The sequence below is a fragment of the Tuber melanosporum genome, assembly GCF_000151645.1.
Source record: "Tuber melanosporum whole genome shotgun sequence assembly, scaffold_118, strain Mel28".
Classification (NCBI taxonomy): Eukaryota; Fungi; Ascomycota; class Pezizomycetes; order Pezizales; family Tuberaceae; genus Tuber; species Tuber melanosporum.
In genome coordinates, this window is record NW_003298775.1 from 67,511 (window position 1) to 89,428 (window position 21,918).

General features: G+C 46.4%; 3 protein-coding genes; 1 reads left to right on the top strand and 2 right to left on the bottom strand.

The window, feature by feature from the left end:
• The first annotated feature begins 14,193 nt into the window (after positions 1-14,193).
• On the top strand, positions 14,194-16,510 carry GSTUM_00001741001 (uncharacterized protein). XM_002835766.2 has 4 exons: positions 14,194-15,240; positions 15,308-15,440; positions 15,476-15,954; positions 16,014-16,510. The coding sequence occupies exons 1-3, from the start codon at positions 14,556-14,558 to the stop codon at positions 15,819-15,821; spliced, it is 1,164 nt and encodes a 387-aa protein (XP_002835812.1). The 5' UTR covers positions 14,194-14,555; the 3' UTR covers positions 15,822-15,954; positions 16,014-16,510.
• A 1,645-nt stretch (positions 16,511-18,155) lies between these two features.
• On the bottom strand, positions 18,156-21,137 carry GSTUM_00001743001 (uncharacterized protein; the record flags this gene model as incomplete). XM_002835767.2 has 3 exons in its annotated part: positions 18,156-18,614; positions 18,676-18,851; positions 19,176-21,137. 3 exons carry the CDS (start codon positions 21,135-21,137, stop codon positions 18,374-18,376), a joined length of 2,379 nt encoding a protein of 792 aa, XP_002835813.1. The 3' UTR covers positions 18,156-18,373.
• Positions 21,138-21,141: 4 nt separating this feature from the next.
• GSTUM_00001744001 (uncharacterized protein) overlaps positions 21,142-21,918 on the bottom strand; it is a gene marked incomplete at its 3' end in the record, with an annotated part of 997 nt that continues 220 nt past the window's right edge. Inside the window, exons 1-3 of the mRNA XM_002835768.2 lie at positions 21,498-21,918; positions 21,329-21,435; positions 21,142-21,254 (exon numbers count right to left, since the gene is read on the bottom strand). The exon at positions 21,498-21,918 is cut by the window's right edge and continues 220 nt beyond it. Of these exons, the coding sequence (XP_002835814.1) occupies positions 21,142-21,254; positions 21,329-21,435; positions 21,498-21,691 (414 nt within the window). The 5' untranslated portion in view covers positions 21,692-21,918.

A 21,918-nucleotide genomic window follows, 5' to 3' on the forward strand; every position in this document is an offset into this window, starting at 1 on the left:
GAAAATGTAAGTATCGTTCCCCGTCGCCAAGAACTAACTATCTGAAAGGGGATCGTTACACATATTAGCACCAATTGAGATAAATAAGTATGATAAATCCCTGGGCGCGGAGGTTTCTGTGGGGAAGTGGGCCGGAAATTTCGTCTGAAGCATAAGGTAGCTTCAGCAGAGCCTTCAGGGATTATATTCAGTGAATTATCTACAAGTGCCACGATGTTGCATAATGCGGAAAGTATCATACGACGGAGGATGAAAAAGCCTGCTCCCCACCCAATTTACCAGTAGATGGAACTATACCATCTCATGGATTCTTGAATCTCACTTTTCGCAGCGTGGACCAAAGGCATGACCAGTGTAGGAGTTGGAATACTCCATCTAGTGTTAAGTTGCGGCATAAGCTTTCTTCTAGGTGGTACAAAAAGCCTATCCCCTGGTTCACTGAGACGTGGGCGAAATCTCTCGCATGCATTAGCGTACTTAGTTTAACCAAATGTAGGTTGCCGATCACATGACATTAAACTACATCTCCTTCCCGCTGAACTTCAGCTTGAGTACTAGTAGAGATACTATTAACCTGAGCCTAATTCCTCGATACTAGCAATAATGTCAGCCAAACGATCCTGTAAACCTCTTTCTACATGTCCTTCGAATATTCAACCTCCGGCAAAAAAGACTAAGTGTGCAACCCAAAGAAAGGCTACAAATGTGATTGGGGCTACTGAACCGATTCTGTATGATCCTGCAGCCTTTAAGCCTCTCGAAGGTGCAGAGCATGCTACCGAGTCAAGAGTGCCTGGAGGAGCCAGCTTGATACCGGCAGCGATTTTTGGTCTGTTTTGGGATGACCGTATAATTTGGCAACTTGTTTGCGCAACCAATGCGTATGCACGACAGAAAAATGCCACAAAACAGCAATTGTAACGATCCCTCTCTGGATAATTAATGCTCGGCGACGGGGAACGATACTTCTCTTCCTGTCTTCTTCTTCCTTTGTCTTACGATAGCTCTAGGCCTCTGCCTACGTTACAGATAGTACAAGACCCTTGTCCTCTACTGGGAATGCCTATCGTAAGCTTTTTCTAATGCTTCTCCGTAAAGCACCTTCCTTGGCGTAACCATAACGTTGCAATAAGGATAAAGATCGTAAAGGTGTTTTATATTCATTAAAGTAATAAATAGGAAAAGTACTTAGAACAAAGCGTGAAGAACCTATCTTCCTCAGCCGTATCAGCCTCCTTATATAGTATTCTTCCCGCCTTTAGTCATGTGATCTAAAGTGGTCACATGTGCGAAACCAAATCATAACAAACAAGTCATATGACCAAAGTGATCACATGCTCAAAACCCATGACCTCATAGTGAGGTCGTGTGCAAAACTCATAAACCAATCATAATGCAATAAACAAGTCTTATGACTCGACTGAGTCATATGCATGAAACCCATGACCTCATAATGAGGTCATGTGTGAAACATAAATCATATGCGTAAGGCTTGCCTGTAAGGCACACTCGCAATGCATACTCGTCAGGCGCATATCCCATGACTCATACTTGAGCCTAACGGATGCGAGAAGCGATGCGAACAAATCCCACATATAACAAATCATATAACCCGAATAGGTCATATGTGCGAAACAATAACATACCTGTGACTCATAACTATGCGTCACGTGATAACCCTTTCTTCGTTAAGCCATGTTCGTGACATTAGTTTACCTCCTCCTAAGCCTGAGTCCCATCAGGCTTTTTCTCCCAGTTTTAATAGTTCCCGTCCTGCCGAGCGCATGGTCCTTCTCAGCTTGTGGAACTTTTCATCTGCCGTCCTCCATCTGACCCTTACTGATTCCAGAGTCAGATTCGCCATCTCGATTGTGTGCTGCTGATTGTCGTTCAGCTGTCTAAGCTCCGCGATCGTTTTGTCATTTGCCGAAATTGTGGCCTCGGCTTGGCCCAGTTGTTCTCGGAGTCCCCGGATCTGCCTGTGTAGGCGCCTGACATCCGGTTCCGTGTCTGCGGAGAGGTTTTGGGCCCCTCCCTCCTTGGACCGCGTCCTCGCGGCCCATACCTTTCTAGCATCTTCTCCTTCCAACTCTTTCCTACTTCCATCTTTCTGCGGGTAGAATCCCGCAGATATTTTCTGTGCGCTGTGCATTCTGCACCCATTTCTGAAGCATTTTTGCCAATGCTTTAGAACGTGGTCCGGGCATAGGCCACGCTTTCGACATTCCCTCGGGAACCATCCCGAGCCTTCTTTGTCGCCAAAGTGTGTTTGGCAACCGTCATCGTAGCATACCGTCCATGACATGGCGTTATGCTATGCTTGTTGTTCCCTTTCCTTAAGTTCCTCGTCGGTTGGCCCCATGAATGAGTATTCGGGGCTGGTAGGTGTGTTTTGGCGGGGGCTATCGCCCCAGCCCTCGTGTGGTTGCAATGGCACGGGAGCCTTTCCCTCGCCTTTGTCTTGGTTGAACGTGATCGTCACCTGGGCCGGGCTTGCCTGGTTATCATTAGTGGAAGGTTGAGATGGCATCTTGTGCGTTTTCGAAGTTGTGTGCGACGTACCAAGTTTTATCGTGTTCCGGAGAATATCCTGTCCACTTGGCTCGGTATTGGAGGTGACCATGGAAGAAGCAGGAATCGACTATTTCGTCGAGCTCGTATTCTGGTTCTCCGTCGACTTCGATCGGAGGGGGAGGAATAAGTGTTTGTTAAGGAAACTTATTGTCGTTGTGTAATTCAAGGAGTGAGATGTGGAATGTATTGTGTATTCGCATTGCGGGAGAGAGGTCGAGTTTATAAGCTCAGCTGCCCACTTTTTCCAATATCCTGAAGGGTCTGATTTTCTTGTAGTCCAATTTCTTTGATGGTCGTGTCGTATGGATATTGCATGGTATTACCCATACCATATCTTGCGGTTGTATGTTCGGATCAGGTATTCGGTACTTATCGTATTGTTCTTTTTGCCGTTGTTGTGCTTGACTCATTTTGTATTGTAAGGTTTCATGTAGTTTTCCCATATCTGTCACTAATATGGCTTAGCAGGGAAACGGTTTTCATGTGACACATGGTTATGAGTCACAGGTATGTTATTGTTTTGCGCATATAACTCATTCGGGTTATATGATTTGTTATGTGTGGGATTTGTGATGCTTTCGCACATGGCTCAAATATGAGTCATAGGACATGCGCCTGACGAGTATGCCTTGCGAGTGTGCCTTGTGGGTAAGCCTTGCGCATATGATTTATGTTTCGCACATGACCTCATTATGAGGTTATGGGTTTCACACATATGACTCAGTCGAGTCATATGACTTGTTTATTGTGTTATGATTGGTTTATGAGTTTTGCACATGACCTCGCTAAAAGGTCATGGGTTTTTGAGTATGTGATCACTTTGGTAACATAACTAGTTTGTTATGATTTGGTTTTGCGCATGTGACCACTTTAGGTCACATGATTAAAGGCGGGAAGAACACTATATAAGGAGGCCGATGCGGCCGAGGAAGATAGGTTCTTCACGCTTTGTTCTAAGTACTTTTCCTACATATTACTTTAATGAATATAAAACACCTTTACGATCTTTATCCTTATTGCAACCTTATCATTACGCCAAGAAGTACTCGTTACGAAGACGAGTTAGAGAAAGCTTATGATAGGTGTTTCCGATAGAAGACAAAGGTCTTGTACTATCGGTAACATAGGCAGAGGCCTAGAGCTAGCATAAGACAATGAAAGAAAGGGAAAGAGAAGGTAAGTATCGTTCCCCGTCGCCAAGAACTAACTATCTGAAAGTGGATCGTTACAATATCTGTTTTCTCCGGTATCACATCATTAATCGTATGATATGTGGTCTGACTTTGTGGATGTTGTCCGTAATTCGCGAAGAATGGTATTGTGCCGATCATTTCTTGCTTTCCATTATTCTATGCGAATTCAGCCATTGATAACAGTTTGTACCAATCATCTTATTGATAATTGACGTCAGCCCTGAAATATTATTCGAGTATCGCATTTACCCGTTCCGTTTGTCTATCCGTTTGAGGGTGAAACGCTGTACTCATTCTGTTTTGTATTCCCATTTCTCCAGTTACCTTTTTCCATAGTCCCGATGTGAATAGTGTTCCTCGATCGGTGATGATATTCTTGGGTAGGCCATGAAGTCGGAAGACCTCTCTGAAGAAGGTTTGTATAAAATCCCTCCTGTTGATATCTTTTCTAACCGAAATGAAATGGCTCATTTTGGTCTGACGATCCACCACGACCAGGATGCTATCGCAATTTTCCGATGTTGGTAGGTCTATGATGAAATCCATAGTAATTGTTTCCCATGGTTGTTCGGGAATTTCGTTTGATTTTAGTAATCCATATGGTGCGTGTTTAGCCGTTTTCGTTCTCTGGCATATGTCGCAGTTTTTGACATATCGTTTGACATCTTCACGCAGTCCTGGCCAATAGAATGACCTTTTGATGAATTCTGTGGTTTTAGCCATTCCTCCGTGTCCTGCCATTCGGATATCATGGTGTTGTCGTATGATGTCTGTCCTTATCTCCTCTTCTTCCAGAATCTATTGTTTTCTATCGTACCACATATTTCCGTCCTTTCATTGGCATAACCCCAGTGCAATTCCTTTCATCTCCTTTTTTCCTTCTTCCAAGGCTTCTCTTATTGCCTGGATTGTTTTGTCTTTCTCGTTTGCGTTCTCAATTCCTCTTTCCTTCTTTGATGTGAATTGGATAACCTCCCTTGCCTCAAAGTAGGTTTTTGGTAATAGGGTCCGTGTTTTTTGTTTGATTCTTTCGTCTTCTTTCGTTTGTGGTTTGTCGCTTGCAATCCTTGTGAGAGCATCTGGCTTTCCACTTTCTTTGCCTGGTTGGTATTCGATTTTAAAGTTGTATTTGCTGAGGTGTTCCATCCATCTTATCTGGCGACCATTCAGTTCTTTCGTAGTCATTAACGGCACCAGGTTCTTGTGGTCGGTTAGAACTCGGACTGGATGGTCGTTGTTCGAAACGTATCTTCTCCATTCTTCTAATGCTTGAACTATTGCTAATAGTTCTTTGTTTGCAACATCGTAGTTGCACTCTGCGGGGGTCATTGTCTTGGATCGATAGGACACTGGCCTCCATTTTCCATCGTCGCATTGTTGCAATAGTATGCCTGACCATACATATTTTGTGGCGTCCATCTCGATCATTGTCCTTCAGTTTGGGTTGAAATGGACCAATATAGGTGCCGATGTTAGATGCGTTCGTATTGCATCATATGCTTTTTGTTCCGTTTCTCTCCATTCCCATTTCTTGTCTTTTTTCATTAGGTTATAGAGTAGTTTTGCAAGCCTGCTAAACCCCTCTATGAACCTTCGATAAAAGTTACAGAATCCCATAAAGTATTGAACATCTGTCTTGTTGTTTGGTTTGGCCCAATCCCATATGGCTGCTGTTTTAACAGGGTCGACCTTGACCCCACTTCGATTGATGATAAATCCCAGGTATTCTGTTTCTTCCTTATGGAATTCACATTTTGTTGGTTTGATCTTCATTCCTGATCCTTATATTGCCACCATGATATTGCTGATATCTTTTTAGTGTTGTTGTATGTTTTCCGAGTATATGAGTACATCGTCCAAGTATACGATGCAACGTCTATCGAGGTACTTATTAAGTACCTTGTTGATCCATCTCTGGAATGAAGCCGGTGCGTTGGTTAGCCCAAAGGGCATAACCAAGTATTCGAACATCCCGTATCTTGAGGCGAATGTAGACTTCCATTCGTCTCCTGCCTTGATGCGTATATTGTGGTATTCGTCTTTGATGTCAAGTTTGGTGAAGTATTTTGCTGATTGTAGTCTGTCCAGTGCTTCCCCAATCAAGGGTAGTGGATATTGGTCCTTCTTGGTAACCGAATTGAGGGCTCTGTAGTCCACGCAGAGTCTCATCTTTCCGTCTTTCTTTTTGACGAATAATATTGGAGATCCTCCTGACGCGAAAGAGTCTCGGATCCATCCTCTCTTTAGGTTTTGCTCGATGTACTTCCTAAGTTCTTCGAGCTCTGCTTCCCCTAGGGGGTATAACTTCTTATAGGAAATCTCTTTTGTTTTTCCCGTTTTTTCGGCTTTGTCCATCTGAATTTCGTGGTCGATTCCTGGTCTTCGAGGTGGTAGCTCCGTAGCTTCCTCTTCTTGGAATAGATTTGTGAATTGTTGATATTCTTTTGGAACCAATTCTTTCCGTCCTTTTTTGCTTTGGTATTTCTTGTCCTGGATTGCTAGCTCTGTGCTGATGTTGATTTTTGCTAGAACCGCTTTTTCGTCTTCGTATGTCCATTTGAGAATTCCTGTTGTATCTCCTCTTCGATAATATCGTCTAAAGGCTTGTGCTGTAATCTCTTTGATCTTAATTCTTTTTGTTGTACCAAGCTGGTTTTGGTCCGTACTTCCAAATCCCTTGTTTCCTCTCATAGTTTCTTCCAGTTGATCTACTTCATGCAGATCCTCTTTGTTGATTGTTTCGATTATCAACTGTGCGATTCGATTGCCTTTCTGGACTTGGTAGTCCTCTTGAGCTAGGCTGGCCAGGACCACTTTGATTTCACCGGTATAGTCGACGTCGATCACCCCTGCCATAGTCATGAGTCGGTGTTTGACTGCTAGACCACTGCGGGGTGCTATTCGTCCATAGGTGCCTTCTGGGAGTCAAATGGCTATTCCCATCGTGATCGTTGCCTGCCCGTTGGCAGGTATCTTGATTCCTTGGTTGGCATATAGCCGTCGTGTCCTGCTGCCCTTTTTGGAACCCTTAGTAGGCACTTTTGCCTCTTGGTCCAGTCTTTGTATCCGGACCCTCTTGTCTTGCCGCATCTCGGCAAACTTTTCATGCAAAGTTTCTTCCTCCGCTTCTTGTATCGGTATTGAGTAGACCACAGGTGAACTGTTGAGACATTGTGTCGCACATAGTTCGCTTGTAAAGGTCATCTTGTTCTCGTTCCAATCGATCGTCGGATTATGCTTCCGTAACCATGGCATCCCTAGGACTATCTCATAGTTCTTCAGATCTGCCACTTGAAAGGTTGCCATTTCCCTATGGTTGTCAATGTCCATGGGTACTGTCGCCGTATGGGTTATAGGACCCATAGCGCTTGGTTTTCTATCTACTAAGTAGACTTATCTTACTTTCTTCGCTTGTTTGGTGTCGAGGCCGTATTTGTCGCATATTTGTTTGTCAATGAAGTCTTCAGTGGCCCCCGAGTCGAGCATTGCATATATTGTTGTTTCTTCACTTTCTCTGTTGTATTTCTTCTTTTTGATCATCACATGATCTCCATCTTCTTCTCCTCTTTGCGTGTCTAGTACCGAGTAGTCGTTTGCTAATTTGATGGGTTTTCCAAGTCCACATCTTGGGTCTCCCAGACCACTGTTTACTGGGGACCCTCGTCATTTTCCGCCCATGAATCCTCTGCTATCATTTCACGGATGTTGCTTCTTTTCTGATTTTGGAAACGATTATTTCCAGCAGCTCTGTTTCCCTGGTATCCGTTGTCCGGCCGGCTTCTGCATTCTCGTATCTGATGCCCTGCTTTTCCACACCTTAGGCATAGTTTCCCATTCATCCTTCTGGTGTATTCTTCCTTAGACAGATTCAGAGCAGGCCCTGCTCTTGACTTGTCTAATTCCATTAGTTCACATGGTAGTAATGCTCGACTTTCTCCTCGAGATGCTTGCAGTTTGAAGGTCCCGTCCACATTCCTGGATGATTGGACCACTCTATGTGCTATAGTATTTTCCGAGTTGCTCCGAACCATGTTTAATTTACTTTCTTTGTCAATTGCCCATCTTGCAAATCATTCGGCTGTCGTATAGCGCTGGTCAGAGATTCCCCATGCCTCTCGGAGGCTCTCACTGCAGTTTCTCAGGAGGATGATGTAGAGAGTCACATCATCAGACGCGACCTCGTATTCCAACAGTCGACATTCGTTCCAATATGCTGAGAACGTCTGTTTTCCTTGCTGGAGTTTTTCTAGCTTTCGTCTTGCTGTTTCTTTGGTGTTGGGATCTCCAAATTTTTCAAAGAGTGTCGCCTTGAACTCTTCGTATGTGACCCATTCCCTCTGCTTCCTTCCATCTTGGAAGGGCATGATCCATTGTCCCGCGAGTCCTCTGAGTAGAGATTCCACATATGGAATCTGAATTTCATCATGGTGATCTCCATATCCCTTAACAGCAAAATATCCCTCGCATTGCACTAAGAATATTCGTAGCTTATCTTCGGCACCTTCGTATGTATCGGGCTCCTTTGCTTTTGGTCATTAGTGTAACGATCCCCTTTCAGATAGTTAGTTCTTGGCGACGGGGAACGATACTTTTCTTTTCTTTCCCTTTCTTTCCTTGTCTTACTATAGCTCTAGGCCTCTGCCTATGTTACCGATAGTACAAGACCTTTGTCTTCTATCGGAAACACCTATCGTAAGCTTTCTCTAACTCGTCTTCGTAACGAGTGCTTCTTGGCGTAGTGATAATGTTGCAATAAGGATAAAGATCGTATAGGTATTTATTCGTTAAAGTAATATGTAGGAAAAGTACTTAGAACAAAGCGTGAAGAACCTATCTTCCTCGGCCGCATCGGCCTCCTTATATAGTGGATTCTTCCTCCCTTTAATCATGTGACCTAAACTGGTCACATGTGTAAAACCAAATCAAAACAAACTAGTCATGTGACCAAAGTGATCACATGCTCAAAACCCATGACCTTATAGTGAGGTCATGTGCGAAACTCATAAACCAATTGTAACACAATAAACAAGTCATATGACTCGACTGAGTCATATGCACGAAATCCATGACATCATAATGAGGTCATGTGCGAAACATAAATCATATGCGCAAGGCTTGCCTGTAAGGCACACTCGTAAGGCATCCTCGTCAGGCGCATGTCCCATGACTCATACTTGAGCCATGTGCGAAAACATCACAAATTTCACACATAATTAATCATATAACCCGAATAGGTTATATCCGGGAGACAATAACATACCTGTGACTCATAACCATGTGTTACATGAAAACCCTTTCCTCGCTAAGCCACGTTTGTGACAGTTGGACATTTCCTTGCCTTGTATTTCGCGTGGCTGCAAGAAATGCCTGAAACTGATTTTCAGTCATTCCAAGTATGCTGGTTCCTGGTGCTGGAGCGGCTGGGGCTGGTGGCCCAGGTACTGCGGATGCCAACATTCTGTCGGGTCGTGGAGTTCCAGCAGGAGAGCTATCGACTGGTGATCCTTTCTCTGGGGTTACTGGGCTTGCTGCTCTCCAGGGTTCTGCTGAGACGTGATCTAGGGCGTCGCTAAATCCTCCTGGATTAAGATTTTGATCATCGATGTCAATATCTCCTTCCCTGTCTGGGTTGAAGGATGCCGTCTTGTATCGTTTGGCGTCGCACTAGGTGACGCTTTGTAATGTAACGATCCCTCTCTGGATAATTAATGCTCGGCGACAGTGAACGATACTTCTCTTCCTGTCTTCTTCTTCCTTTGTCTTACGATAGCTCTAGGCCTCTGCCTACGTTACCGATAGTACAAGACCATTGTCTTCTACTGGGAACACCTATCGTAAGCTTTCTCTAACTCTTCTCCGTAAAGCGCCTTCCTTGGTGTAACGATAACATTGTAATAAGGATAAAGATCGTCAAGGTGTTTTATATTCGTTAAAGTAATAAATAGGAAAAGTACTTAGAACAAAGCGTGAAGAACCTATCTTCCTCGGCCGTATCAGCCTCCTTATATAGCATTCTTCCCCCCTTTAGTCATGTGACCTAAAGTGGTCACATGTGCGAAACCAAATCATAACAAACTAGTCATATGACCAAAGTGATCACATGCTCAAAACCCATGACCTCATAGTAAGGTCGTATGCAAAACTCATAAACCAATCATAATGTAATGAACAAGTCATATGACTCGACTGAGTCATATGCACGAAACCCATGACCTCATAATGAGGTCATGTGCGAAATATAAATCATATGCGCAAGGCTTGCCCATAAGGCATACTCGCAATGCATACTCGTCAGGCGCATGTCCCCTGACTCATACTTGAGCCATGTGCGAAAGCATCACAAGTCCCACACATAATAAATCATATAACCCGAATAGGTCATATGTGCGAAACAATAACATACCTGTGACTCATAACTATGCGTCACGTGAAAACTCTTTCCTCGCTAAGCCATATTCATGACAGCAGTGGCGGTGTGTGATCTCAGTTCAGGAGTTGCGCATATTCCTAGGAATCACGATTCTGATGGGTATTTCTCAGTTGAGTTGGGTGAGGAGATACTGGTCTGATTGTATTCTTTCCACTCCCAGTTCTATGAGCTACCACCGCTACTGTCAAGTAAAGCGCTTTATCCACATATCGATGCCAGAAGATAGTACTGGCTTCTCACGAGGGGAATGGTGGAAAAAGCTGGAACCGCTTAGTAGCCATTTGCGACATAAAAGTCAGATGCTGCTTCAGCCTGGTACCTATCTCTCAATTGATGAAATGATGGTATCATTTGCTGGTAGAAGCTTTCATACTGTTCGCATACCAAGCAAACCAATTCCAATAGGGTATAAAGTTATTGCTCTGTGTTGTATGGGGTATACAATAGATTGGATGCTTACCTCCCGAACTGAGTCCTTTGCAGAGCTAATAAAGCTGCCCGACCTCTCACCAACAAGTTCCGCTGTTGTCCAATTATGTCGCTCTCTTAATACCCAGCAATACCACCATATTATCTATATGGATAATGGGTTTTCTACGATCTCACTGTTTCGAAAATTAAGAGAAAACAGAATTGGAGCCTGTGGCACTACCAGGGTTAATAGAATTGAATACCCAGTCAGTCTTGAGCAACAAGCTCTTACTGAATGGAATTCAATTGATGGTTACTCCGTGGATGGGGTATTGTGCTTCCGATGGATGGACAACAATATAGTAAGAATACTTACTACGGTTCATCCATGGAATGAGATTACACGCAGCATGCGTCGATGGCCTTGTACAACTAGCACAAATGCTACCCTAGTACGAAAGGTATTTGGAGATCAGGCCTGCGCTACCTTCTTTATTCCTACCGCAATTGATGACTATAATCATCATATGGGCGGGGTCAACATAGCGGATCAGCGCCGTGCAGGTAAGTAAAATAGAATTAAATTCTGGTCTCAGCACCACTAATGACTAGAATATAGCCTTTACAACACACCAGCGTGCACGGCGGAATTGGTTAGCCTTCTTTTATTTTTTCTTAGACGTATCAACTACGAACGCCCATATTTTGATCAATCTTACACAGAATACGGAGCTTAACCGACTGCTAGATGCAGGAGATTTGGCTGATCAAGATATACTCTCCCACCCACTCGCTTGCCCTATGCCAGCAGTAGAATTTCGCCGTCTATTGTTTAAAAAACTATGTGACCAGACTCCTAGTGCGCAGGATAGGGGTAGAAAGGCTAGAAGAATACACTATCGGCCAAGTACGCGCTATCAATCCAAAACACCACGCCTCTATTTTACAAAACATCACTACTTGCAAAAGCCTATATCGCAACCTTCATCCGACCATCACCTTAAGAAGATGGAAAAGCGTCGGGAGTGTTGTATCTGTCGGTATGACTTTTGGAATGGTCAGAAGCAAGGCCGCGCCTGCCCCAAGCTTACCCAGTATGAGTGTCGGGCCTGCTCACCACCAAGCGCTGTGTGTGCAAGTGACCAGCTGTGCTTTACCCGATGGCATAATTACACCCCCTCTGTCCCTCAATAATAGCATTTTTTAAAACAAATAAGACCTTAATTCCATGCGTTTACCAACTAAACTCGACTGTGTAGATATGAGAACTCTATAGTATATTTGAGCACATATTCATTTGATATCACCCGGATGCCAAGCTGCTAGCTTGGGCGCTAATGCATGAGAGAGATTTCGCCCACGTCTCAGTGAACCAGGGGATAGGCGGGAACAAAAAAATGCTGGTGAGGATCTACAGATAGAGGAAGATTAAACATGTTAGGATAAAAGAGGCAAGCTACTAACCCGGTTCTCTCTCTCAACAATAGAACCATTCCCCCCCACGGACCAAACCTAACTGCACTTTGTAAAGGGAAATTCATGGATCCTTACTCGACCGCATAACTTGTGAACACCGCAATTTCAAACCACGGCGGCGGAACCAGGCTTTGGCTACCGGGAATAATTGAAGCCGGGCTATGGGTCAGACAAGCCAGTTGGGACCTCTGCTCGATCACGATAGTGTCCATCACTACTTCTGACGCTTTTTCGCTCTTTTAGTACCCTGATTTTTAACAACGATAGATTTTTAACTAGCGATAAAGAGAAAGGAAAAAAGACCAGCAGCGAAACACCAATACGGGCCAAAATACTAAACAATCCAATAGTGACGAAAAGGAAAACACACTTCGATGCTAGTAGCGAGGACAACATTCCTTGAGATATATCCATATTCTATCTCACCGGGAGAATTAGACGGTCGGTTCTAGTGCTTGAGAATAAATTTCTCAACTTCACAGAGCAGCTGTCCAACATCTAATGGAAGTTTGGTCTGTGGGTTAACGGCCACCGGGCAGTGTCCTCCAAATAACTCCTCGATTGTAAGAGTAGGATTTGGAGGGCTAGGATCGGGAGTTGGGAATACGCTCTAACGTTAGATTGTATATTAGTAAAAATAGGTTAACAGTCACAGACACTAGAAAGGAGAAATTGTACAATCGTGTTGGAGGTAAATGTAGCTGGCCCATGGGCATGTGAGATTTCCATAATTGCACGAATCTGATTCTCAGAATTCGGTTGATAGAGTTTCACTAGGATTGGCCCTAACCTGTCCTCGTGATCCTTCATGCCAGAGTCGGCATTCTTGGACAGGTTCTGATTCCGCACTCGCCCATCCAGACTCGAGGACAACTGATGGGTAATCTTTGGGTACTCCATCAGGACCATTGGGAAGGAAGCAAAAGTCTGGTTCCTTCATACTATTTACATAACTTCCTATGAAATTTTCGATCCCTACAGTCACTGGTTACTAGGGCTATTATTTAAGGAGCCAATCATGTAACCTTACTTGGGGATGATAGGGGGTGTATGCGTTCACCCGCTTCGCCATTGATGAGCCCAGTAGTACCCCATTGCCGGTACTGCCTCACTAGCCACCCACCTCCCTTCTCGTGGAGAAAGCTAGGCATTACCACCCTCAGATAATGATCGGGTGTTGGAAAGTAAACTCTATCCTGAATCAGTAAGTATGATCACACCTTCTCAGGGGTAATTACCGAAAACGACATCTCCCAAAGTTATTCTTTGGGCCAAACAGGCCCAAAATTACCATAGAAGATTCCTCAGCAGTGAGGTTGGTAAACTCGAGTTACTCGAGTTTACCAGACTTAATTGCCTCCGCAATTGTATAAAATGCTTTTTGACTCCATTGCTTGAGAAATTTCAAACAAGGAGTAAGGCCCTCGGAGAGGGGTGTAAAAATGCTCTGTCAAGGGTGAGGCGTAATGTGTTTTTGCTTGCTTGCGTAGCGGTGGTGTGAAAATGTTGTAGTTTGGGTTGCTTCCGACGAACCCCAGACGAATGCCGCCTACTGTAAAAAAACTCGTGGATCCCAACTGGATCGCTGTGTTAAACCATAGTTGGCTTAGAAGAGTAGGTTAAAGAAATAATAACGAATATGATACCAGTTACTGAGATCTAGCGAGCTCAAGTCTCCCTAGGGTATACCCTCTCTAGAAAACACTATTCCCTTCCCAGGTGTTTTGTTTTGGATTGTGAAATATCGGGTCACGATGCCCGATAATCGGTACTGTACCCCTGCAGCCGCAACCCTAAGTTGAAACTCTCGTATGATACCCTCCCGGCACTCGCGCATGATCATAAAGGGCAAGAAAACTTGTGACAGTGAACCTAAGCGGCCAGTCCATCCGGCTTCGAGCAAGGCCGGACCGACCCACGCTTTTCCAGGGATTTCACAATTCAAGCGGATCAATTGTTCATAAAAAAATCATTCAGTTAATATATATTCACCCGGGGTGGTTTGATGACTACATGTCGCCCTTCAAACGCGTATACTTCTACAACGGCATCGCCGACGACCCTCCCCACCTCTTCCAGCGTTCGGATCTCATGCAGCGTCCTTTCCCCCCCCATCCCTGAAAATAGGCCTACAGAGAGGCACTCCACCATTCCGGTGAAGGCTGCCCACACCGCCAACCACCCTATCCTCAAGAACGCGCTTTGGAAGGGGTCGGTTGCTCCTGAGATTCTTGCTTTGTGCAACGAGGCGAGTCGTGGCATCCGCGTCTCGACGATGCTGCCTGTGCGTTTCTCTACCCTTGATGAAGACGGCAAGGACGTATTCGACGACCACATTGTTCTGTGGATCTCCGTTCATCCTGGCAGCGCCAAGAGACCAGCTGCCGTGATGCCAACGCCCCCATCCTCGACTCGACATCTTCGCCAAATACGACATCCACGACGTCGCAGTCTACTGGATCGAGGGCGCCATGGAGTCGCTCGCTGGTCCTCCTGAGATGATGCCGGTCACCAGAGACACCAACCCGACTCATTGGCTCCGTCGAGCTCTCACAGCCGCCCTGGGCGTCCCCCTCGCTGCGCAGGACATGGCGGACACTGACTCGCAGGGCTCACTCGGTCTCTACTTCCACCGTGGTAAGGACCGACAGGGAAATAAGAGCAAGGACGTCTTGGCGTTTACCAACAAGCATGTCGTGTCCAAGAAGACCAACGAGGACTACAAGTACAGTGGCCGCCAAGGTGAACGTAAGCAGTACATCCGTAACTGTGGTCATCGTCGCTTTGAGAGGCTCCTCAACGAGGCTCGTGCCCTGCTTGCTGAGAAGCTCGGTGACGCCAAGTTGTTCGCCGAGCAGCTTGCGGAGCTGGTGGCGGATCCACCTGAGGAGGAGGATGCGGATTACAACAGGGACTTGAAGGATAAGGAGCAGCAGTTGCAGAAAGCGGAGTCGGACGTTGGTATCCTCGATGACTTCCTCAAGCTCCTCAAGTCCACCTGGAGCGATGCCTTCGATCGTATCATCGCCTGGATCGACTGGGCACCCAAGATCGCCAATGACGCCGACCCCCGCCGCTACTCTCGCGATATAGGTGTCATGACGCTCGAGCGGGACAAGTTCGTCAAGAACTTCAAAGGAAATGTCGTCTACCTTGGTGCGTACTCCTTTTTGTCTCTCTTCTTTTTTTCTTAACTTCATCTAATGGAAACATAAATTTTCAGCTGGCAAGTTCACCCGCGCCGAGATCAACACTTGCTTCTACCCCAACGCCGCCAACCCCCCCGTATTCCAGTACCCAAAGGACCATCTCCTCAGGCTCTCGGGTGTCGTCGACGCCGCAGCCCTCTCGAACCCGTACTTGTCGACGAAAGCAACAATCCCTGCTTCAGCGTTGCCAAGGAAAGGCAGGCGACTGACCTTACCTTTGGTCGCCAGTCCGAGCTCGAGGCTTACACCTGTAGGGATCTCGAAGGCTCGTCCTGGGAGGTCGCAGTCCTCAACTGGGGGGGCAACAAACACGGTAATTTCTCGGCTAAGGGGGATTCTAGCTCAGCTATCTTCAACGCGGAGGGGAAGCTGGTCGCTCTCTTGCACTCCGGAATGCCCCGTGGCATGTCCAACCATGTCACCTTCGGAGCCCCTGGTCACTATGTCATGGAGCTCGTCTTGGAGGAGTACCCCGATGCCGATTTCGCCCGCTTGAAGTTCGAAGAAGACGAGGCCACTGCCGCCTAAAGCCTCCAAGTCGGTTTTTTTTTTTTCGTTGTTTCCGCCTCCATCATCACTGTCTTTTCTCCTCGACTTTTTTTTCTATCCTATGATCGTTGGTTTCAAACGCGTGTCTTTTCACGGTCGTTGCGCTGCAAACGTTTGTCCCTTTGCCTTATCATTTTTCGTACTCGTAGCTGACTAACTTTGACATTCCAGATCTACGACGATTCCGCACGCTTCGGTTTTGTGCACGAAGGTGTCGAATGATATCATCTTTGCTAGGGCATACAGGCACACTTATCACCCGTCCCGTGAGACGCCTTTCCATCTCAGCCTGAATATGGGGTCTCCCAGTCACCGATGTTCGCGTGCCCGGGGACTTCTCGAGGATCTGTTTCAACGGATTAAAGATTGACCCGATGGACCGCTGCATATTCATCTAGGGCGTCATTGCATGTAGGGATGGGGAGAAATCGCAAGCGGAGTGGTGCACCCACATGTATCGGCACGGCCACACTAATATCAGCATTTGTTTATAACAGCTCTGCGGAACAGGGGGAGAGTCATCGTGAGCCTATAGAAGGCAGATGAGTGGGCAAATGGTAGACCATGTTACCTGGCTCCAAATGGAAGTGCAAGACCACCACATTAGAGAGATTTTGGATCTCCCTTGCTACTGCCCTTCAAAGCGAGAAGGAAACATGCTGTTGTTAGTCATTCATCGACAGATGAAATACAGTAGGGTGAAGCGCCTCAGGAAGACAAAAAAGATTCCGAAGCTGAGAGTCATCGAATTGTACGATGGTATGATATGATACTCGAGTAGTGCCCTATCGTTGGAGCTGCCCCCTCTAGCAAGTACCGTACCCGGTATGATAGATTACCTGTATTTTTCCCTCCGTTTCTTACATCTCTCTAGAGACTGAGCAGCCCTTTTTGCCTCTTTTTCCAAAATTTGGGATTCCCAGTTACATAATATATTATGGTTCTATCGTACCCGTACCATACCGTCCCAGTTTTTCCAGTATAGTACGGTACCATACCTCACACCCCCAATCAGCACTGAACGAGTTTCCAACCTCCAAACACTTCCCCATCACACCAATATTTTCCCAATCACGAGAAGACTCGGGGGGGGCAATCACTCACAACAGAGAAGCGAAAAGAGAAAGAACTAAAAAAAAAATTAAAAAATAAAAATAAAAATGCTTCAAACAAACCCCGAGGGGAAAAACTTATCTCACACCACTCCAAGCCCGAACTCCCCATTCAAGAAAGAAAAGAAATACCACAACATCCCAGAACATGCATCCCCCTACTAAGAAAGCTCCGAATCAGGATCCAATATTTTACTTAATAATATACTAGTACTGTGATAATTATGATACTCCAACTCCACCCCCCCCCACACGACGACCCCAGGCAACAAAATCTTAGCAGAGCAGCAGGAGCACCACACCCGCACCGTATCAAATACCACACCAGTACCACAGAATCCCAGAAATAAACGCCCGGGCCGTACGGGTTACACCGCTGCACCCGAAACTCGAGCGAGTCGGGGAGCAAAGTTTTTTATATTCAGGATAGGGCACCAGCCATACGTACCGCCACTCCCGGGAGCCCGATATTCGGTACGATAGCTGCAGCCCTGCTCCGATGTGCGGCTTATGATACATGTATGATACTTTACGATAGATATTGTATTTCTAGAGTTCCACAGTGTTCAACATGGCAGCGAGAAATCCCTATTATTATTATTACGACAGGAGTTGATCCGAGAGTATCGTATATATTGCTCCCCCCTCTTGTCCCGACTCAAGCACCCCTTTGATTTTCGTTTTTTTTCATTCCTGACCAAGCGGATTGTTATCGTACAACACATTACCATACAGCCGCCTCACTGAAAGCCCCCCACGCTGAAAACCAAAAAGAACACCCCACCATGATATGCAGAGATATACCGGGAGTGCCGGTGCGACCAGTCACCCCTCTTACAAAAAGAAAAAGAAAAGAAAAGAAAACCCTCCCAACTCACAATCTACTGTAGTGGAATGGATGGATGGTCGACCACATGTCCGTCTACTCGTACACACCACCTTCTCCACTTTCCGGACGTGGTAGATCAAAAGCTTAGCAAGTTAGTGCAGACAGACAGGCGGGCAAGCAGGCAGGGATACCCAGATATCTACGATACCGGGAGGGTGAAACCGCGGACTAGATCTCTCATGTGAGTTGTGTGCCACAGATCTCACGATCGCCCCAGATTTTCTTGATCTCCTTTCCTGAATTGCCGTGGGTAAACAAATTCACATCCAGATGATAAGGAACAATATTTATTGAAACATGACCATCATTCACTTGTATTAACAGAACTAGTTTATCTCTATTCTAAGAATGGTGAAACGACAAGTCCAGAGAAAAGAAAAAAATAACAGGAAAAATTACACAAGCCCGCCACCATCCGTAAACATGAAAGAAAAACCCAAACCCCACTTTTCATCATTATCGTATCATGACCGATAGACCAAGGGAAAAACAGAAAGAAAAAACTCGAGACACCTCCCCTATAGACTCGACTACTCATCTTCATCAGAGAAGACCTCCTCACCCCTCTTTCGCCTGGCGATACGCTCCTTCTTCTTCTTGCGGAGTTCAGAGGAAGTGAGCTTCTTCTTCTTCTTGCCACCCTCAACCTTGTTACCCATAGCATCGAAGACATCCTCATCACCTGCCTTCTCCTGGAGACGAGGACCAGCGCCTTGACCCTGAACCCAATTGTGTCCAGAGGGGGTCATTTTTCCGTCAAGAACAGACCAACTATTAAACATATTAGCCCCCGGTCAATCATCTGTAGATATCAGACAGGAATAAGACTTACACTTCTTCAGTGAGATCCTTCGTAAATTCTTCGCTGTGGGTAATAATGATAACACCACCCTGGAACTCCTTGAGAGCACGGGACAAGGCGCCAAGTGAATCTCTATCGAGATAATTGGTAGGCTCATCAAGAACGATAAGATGGGGACGTTGCCACGTCGAAGCGGCAAGACAGACCTTGACACGCTGACCACCGGAGAGACCCTTCATGTGAGAGTGAGAGACAAGCTCAGCGTCGAGACCGAATTGAGCACAGTGGGCCTCAATTTCCTTACGAATGAGCTGACGGAACTGACCAGCCTTAATAGACTCGGCACGATCGACTTCAGCAACCATCTTGGCATGGGAGGCGATGAGCTCGGTGCGAGGGATCCAAGCGTTGTCGGAGGTAGACATCACAATCCACTTCTCTCCCTTCTGTCCAACGTTCTCTCCAAGAGTAAACGAGCACTCATATTCATAAGAGTTCTTAAACTTTCTCCGAGAAGAAATGGAGATGACACGTCTCTGAGTGCCCTCGATCCTGAAGATCTTGTTCATGGCTTGCTCATCATCATCAGTGATCTTGGTGTTGGCGCGGTCCATAGTCTCGCGATCCTCACCAGTCTGGAAACGCCATTGGATGTATTCGGAAGGAGTCTTCTCCAAGTGGTTATCGATATGGGCAAAAGCATGCTGCTTGATATAGGCGATACGGATATTCTCGTGAGTGTAGATGTCACCGCTGGTTGGGATCAATTCACCAGTAAGGACATTGACCAAGGTGGACTTTCCGGCACCGTTGGGACCAATGACGGCAATACGGGATCCGAGAGAGCACTGGAAGGTGATGTCACGAATCTGGGGCTTGGAAGTACCGGGGTACTGGAAGCTCATGTTGGAGACACGGACGATGGCCTTGGCCTTAGTCTTGACACCCTCAAGGTAACCGGGCTCGGGGAACTTGAAGTTGATCTCGGAGGCACCGAGCTCGTAGTAAGACCTGGCAGAAGGAACCTTCTCGGTAAAGGCCTTGAGATTACCCCTGTAACGCTTAAGCTTGAAGCGCTCGTAGTGGATGATATGTTGAACAACATTATCAAGGAAACCAGAGTCGTGCGAGACGATGATGGATGTGCAAGGAGAGTTGATCAAATATTGCTCGAGCCACTTGACATTCTGTCTGTCCATGTGGTTGGTAGGCTCATCCAGGAGAAGAATATCGGGGTTCTCGAACACAGCACGGGCAAGGGCCAACTTCATCTTCCAACCACCGGAAAGGGAAGTGATAGGAGCATCAAACATGGTCTCCTGGAAACCGAATTCACCCAACTTAGTCTTGATGTCCTCAACGGAAACACCAGCACCAGTCTCGGCGAGCTTATCGAATGTCCATCCGACGACGGTCTTCTCGGTATCAGCAGAATCGAGATCGTGCTCAACGAACACAGTTTTGACTTCGGTCTTCTTGGGGAAGCCCTCAACCTGCTCGTTGTTGATAGCGCGCATGAGGGTGGACTTTCCGGAGCCATTGGGTCCACAAAGACCATAACGCTGGCCTCTCTTTAATCGTAGATGGGTCTGGTTCAGCAAGATCTTTGCACCATAGGCCAAGTTAAATGTGCAGTTGCAGAGGTCTTCACCCTCCTCATCGTCCTCATCAACCTCCTCCTCAGCGGCACCAGGGGCAGCACGCTTCCTCAAAGTCTCGGCGGTACCCTGGGCCTCACCCTCAGGCAAGAAGGCAGCAAAGTATGGGACGGTGTGCTCGGTCCAAATGAGGACCTCGTTCTCCCTCTCATCAACCAAGCTACCGGCGATACAAGCAATATATGTGAGAACAGGCTCAAACTTGGCAGCGAGGTCCTTCCTGTTTGACAAGACAGTCTTAACAGTCTCGAGAATAACCTTAGGATCACCGGCAGTGGAGATCTCGGGGATCTTGCCGTCCTTGACGTCACCAACGCGGGTCAAAGTATCGAGACCTTGCTTGGTCTTCTCACGTGCCTCGGGATCGGCCATGTTGTCATAGTTCTTCTGGAGGTTGGGCATAAGCTTGGGCAAGAAGGGAGCAACGATTTGAGGATCCTCGACAAGCTTGCACATGTTGTCGACAATGACGGCAGCCTTTCGCTTAATGGTGGTGTCACGATCGGCAAGACCACGCTCGAGGAGAGGAACCATGATGGACAGAGTGGGCGCCTGGACATTCTCGACGAAAACAGTAGCACCGAGGAGATGGACTGTCTCGGGGACCCTCTCAGGCTTAGCGATACAGTTGATCAACTCAGGGATAAATCGGTTGATGTCGTTGTTAGAGATGAGAGAGCAAAGCTTCTCCATAGCAGCACGAGCAGCCTTCTTGATCTCGGGCTTGGTATCCCACATGGCCTCGGAGACGGTTGGGATAAGCTCAGGGAGACGGAGAGCAGTCTGTCCAGGTGCAGTTCGGACGAGAACATCGAGGCACTTGAGGGCGGTCATCTTCTCAGGCCATTTCTGAGCCTTGGTGATTGAGTGAGAGATGGCAGGAAGAACAGCCTTGACAGCGTTGGGGTTGATCATGCCAACAATCTTCAGGGAAGCAGCATCGGCGGCATTCTTAACAGCGGTGATCTTGTCCCCAACAGCGGCGAGAACATTGGGGAGCAGTGAAACGATGTAAGGCTCGATACTGGGAGAAACCTGCTTCAAGCAGATGGCGGCGATGGCAGTAAGAGCATGTTCCCTAGCAAGGGCGTCCTTCTTGTTCGCGAGCTGCTTCTTGATCAAGTTGAGGATCCTAAATAACTGTGGTTAGCAAACAAACCCCTTCGAACTCACCAGAAGGCGAGAAAAACTTACTTTGTAGGAACCTCGTGCTCTTCAATGGGACCATTAATGAAAGTGGCCAAGTTCTCGGCAGCATAGGTGGCATCAGCCTTTGTCTTTGAAACGGACAATTTCTGAAGAAGCTCATCGAGGACCTTGACGGACTTTTGGTTTTCCGAAGCGACAACGGCATCGGAGGGGGTCATTGTATCGAGAGCAGGGGCCATTTATGTTGTGTTTAAAGGGGATCTAGTGGTATAGAAAGATGACGAAAAAAACTGTTCGTGGCGGAGGAAAAGCGAAAGGGAAAAAATCAAACACCAAAAAGCAGTCTAAGATCTAAATAGTGTAGGGGAAAAAAGGACTGGGAAAGGCAGCTCCCTGAAAATTCTTTTGGCGTTATAGTGAAAATGTGGTAGGCTGTTGATAATATCCTCCGGGGAACAGTTTAGAG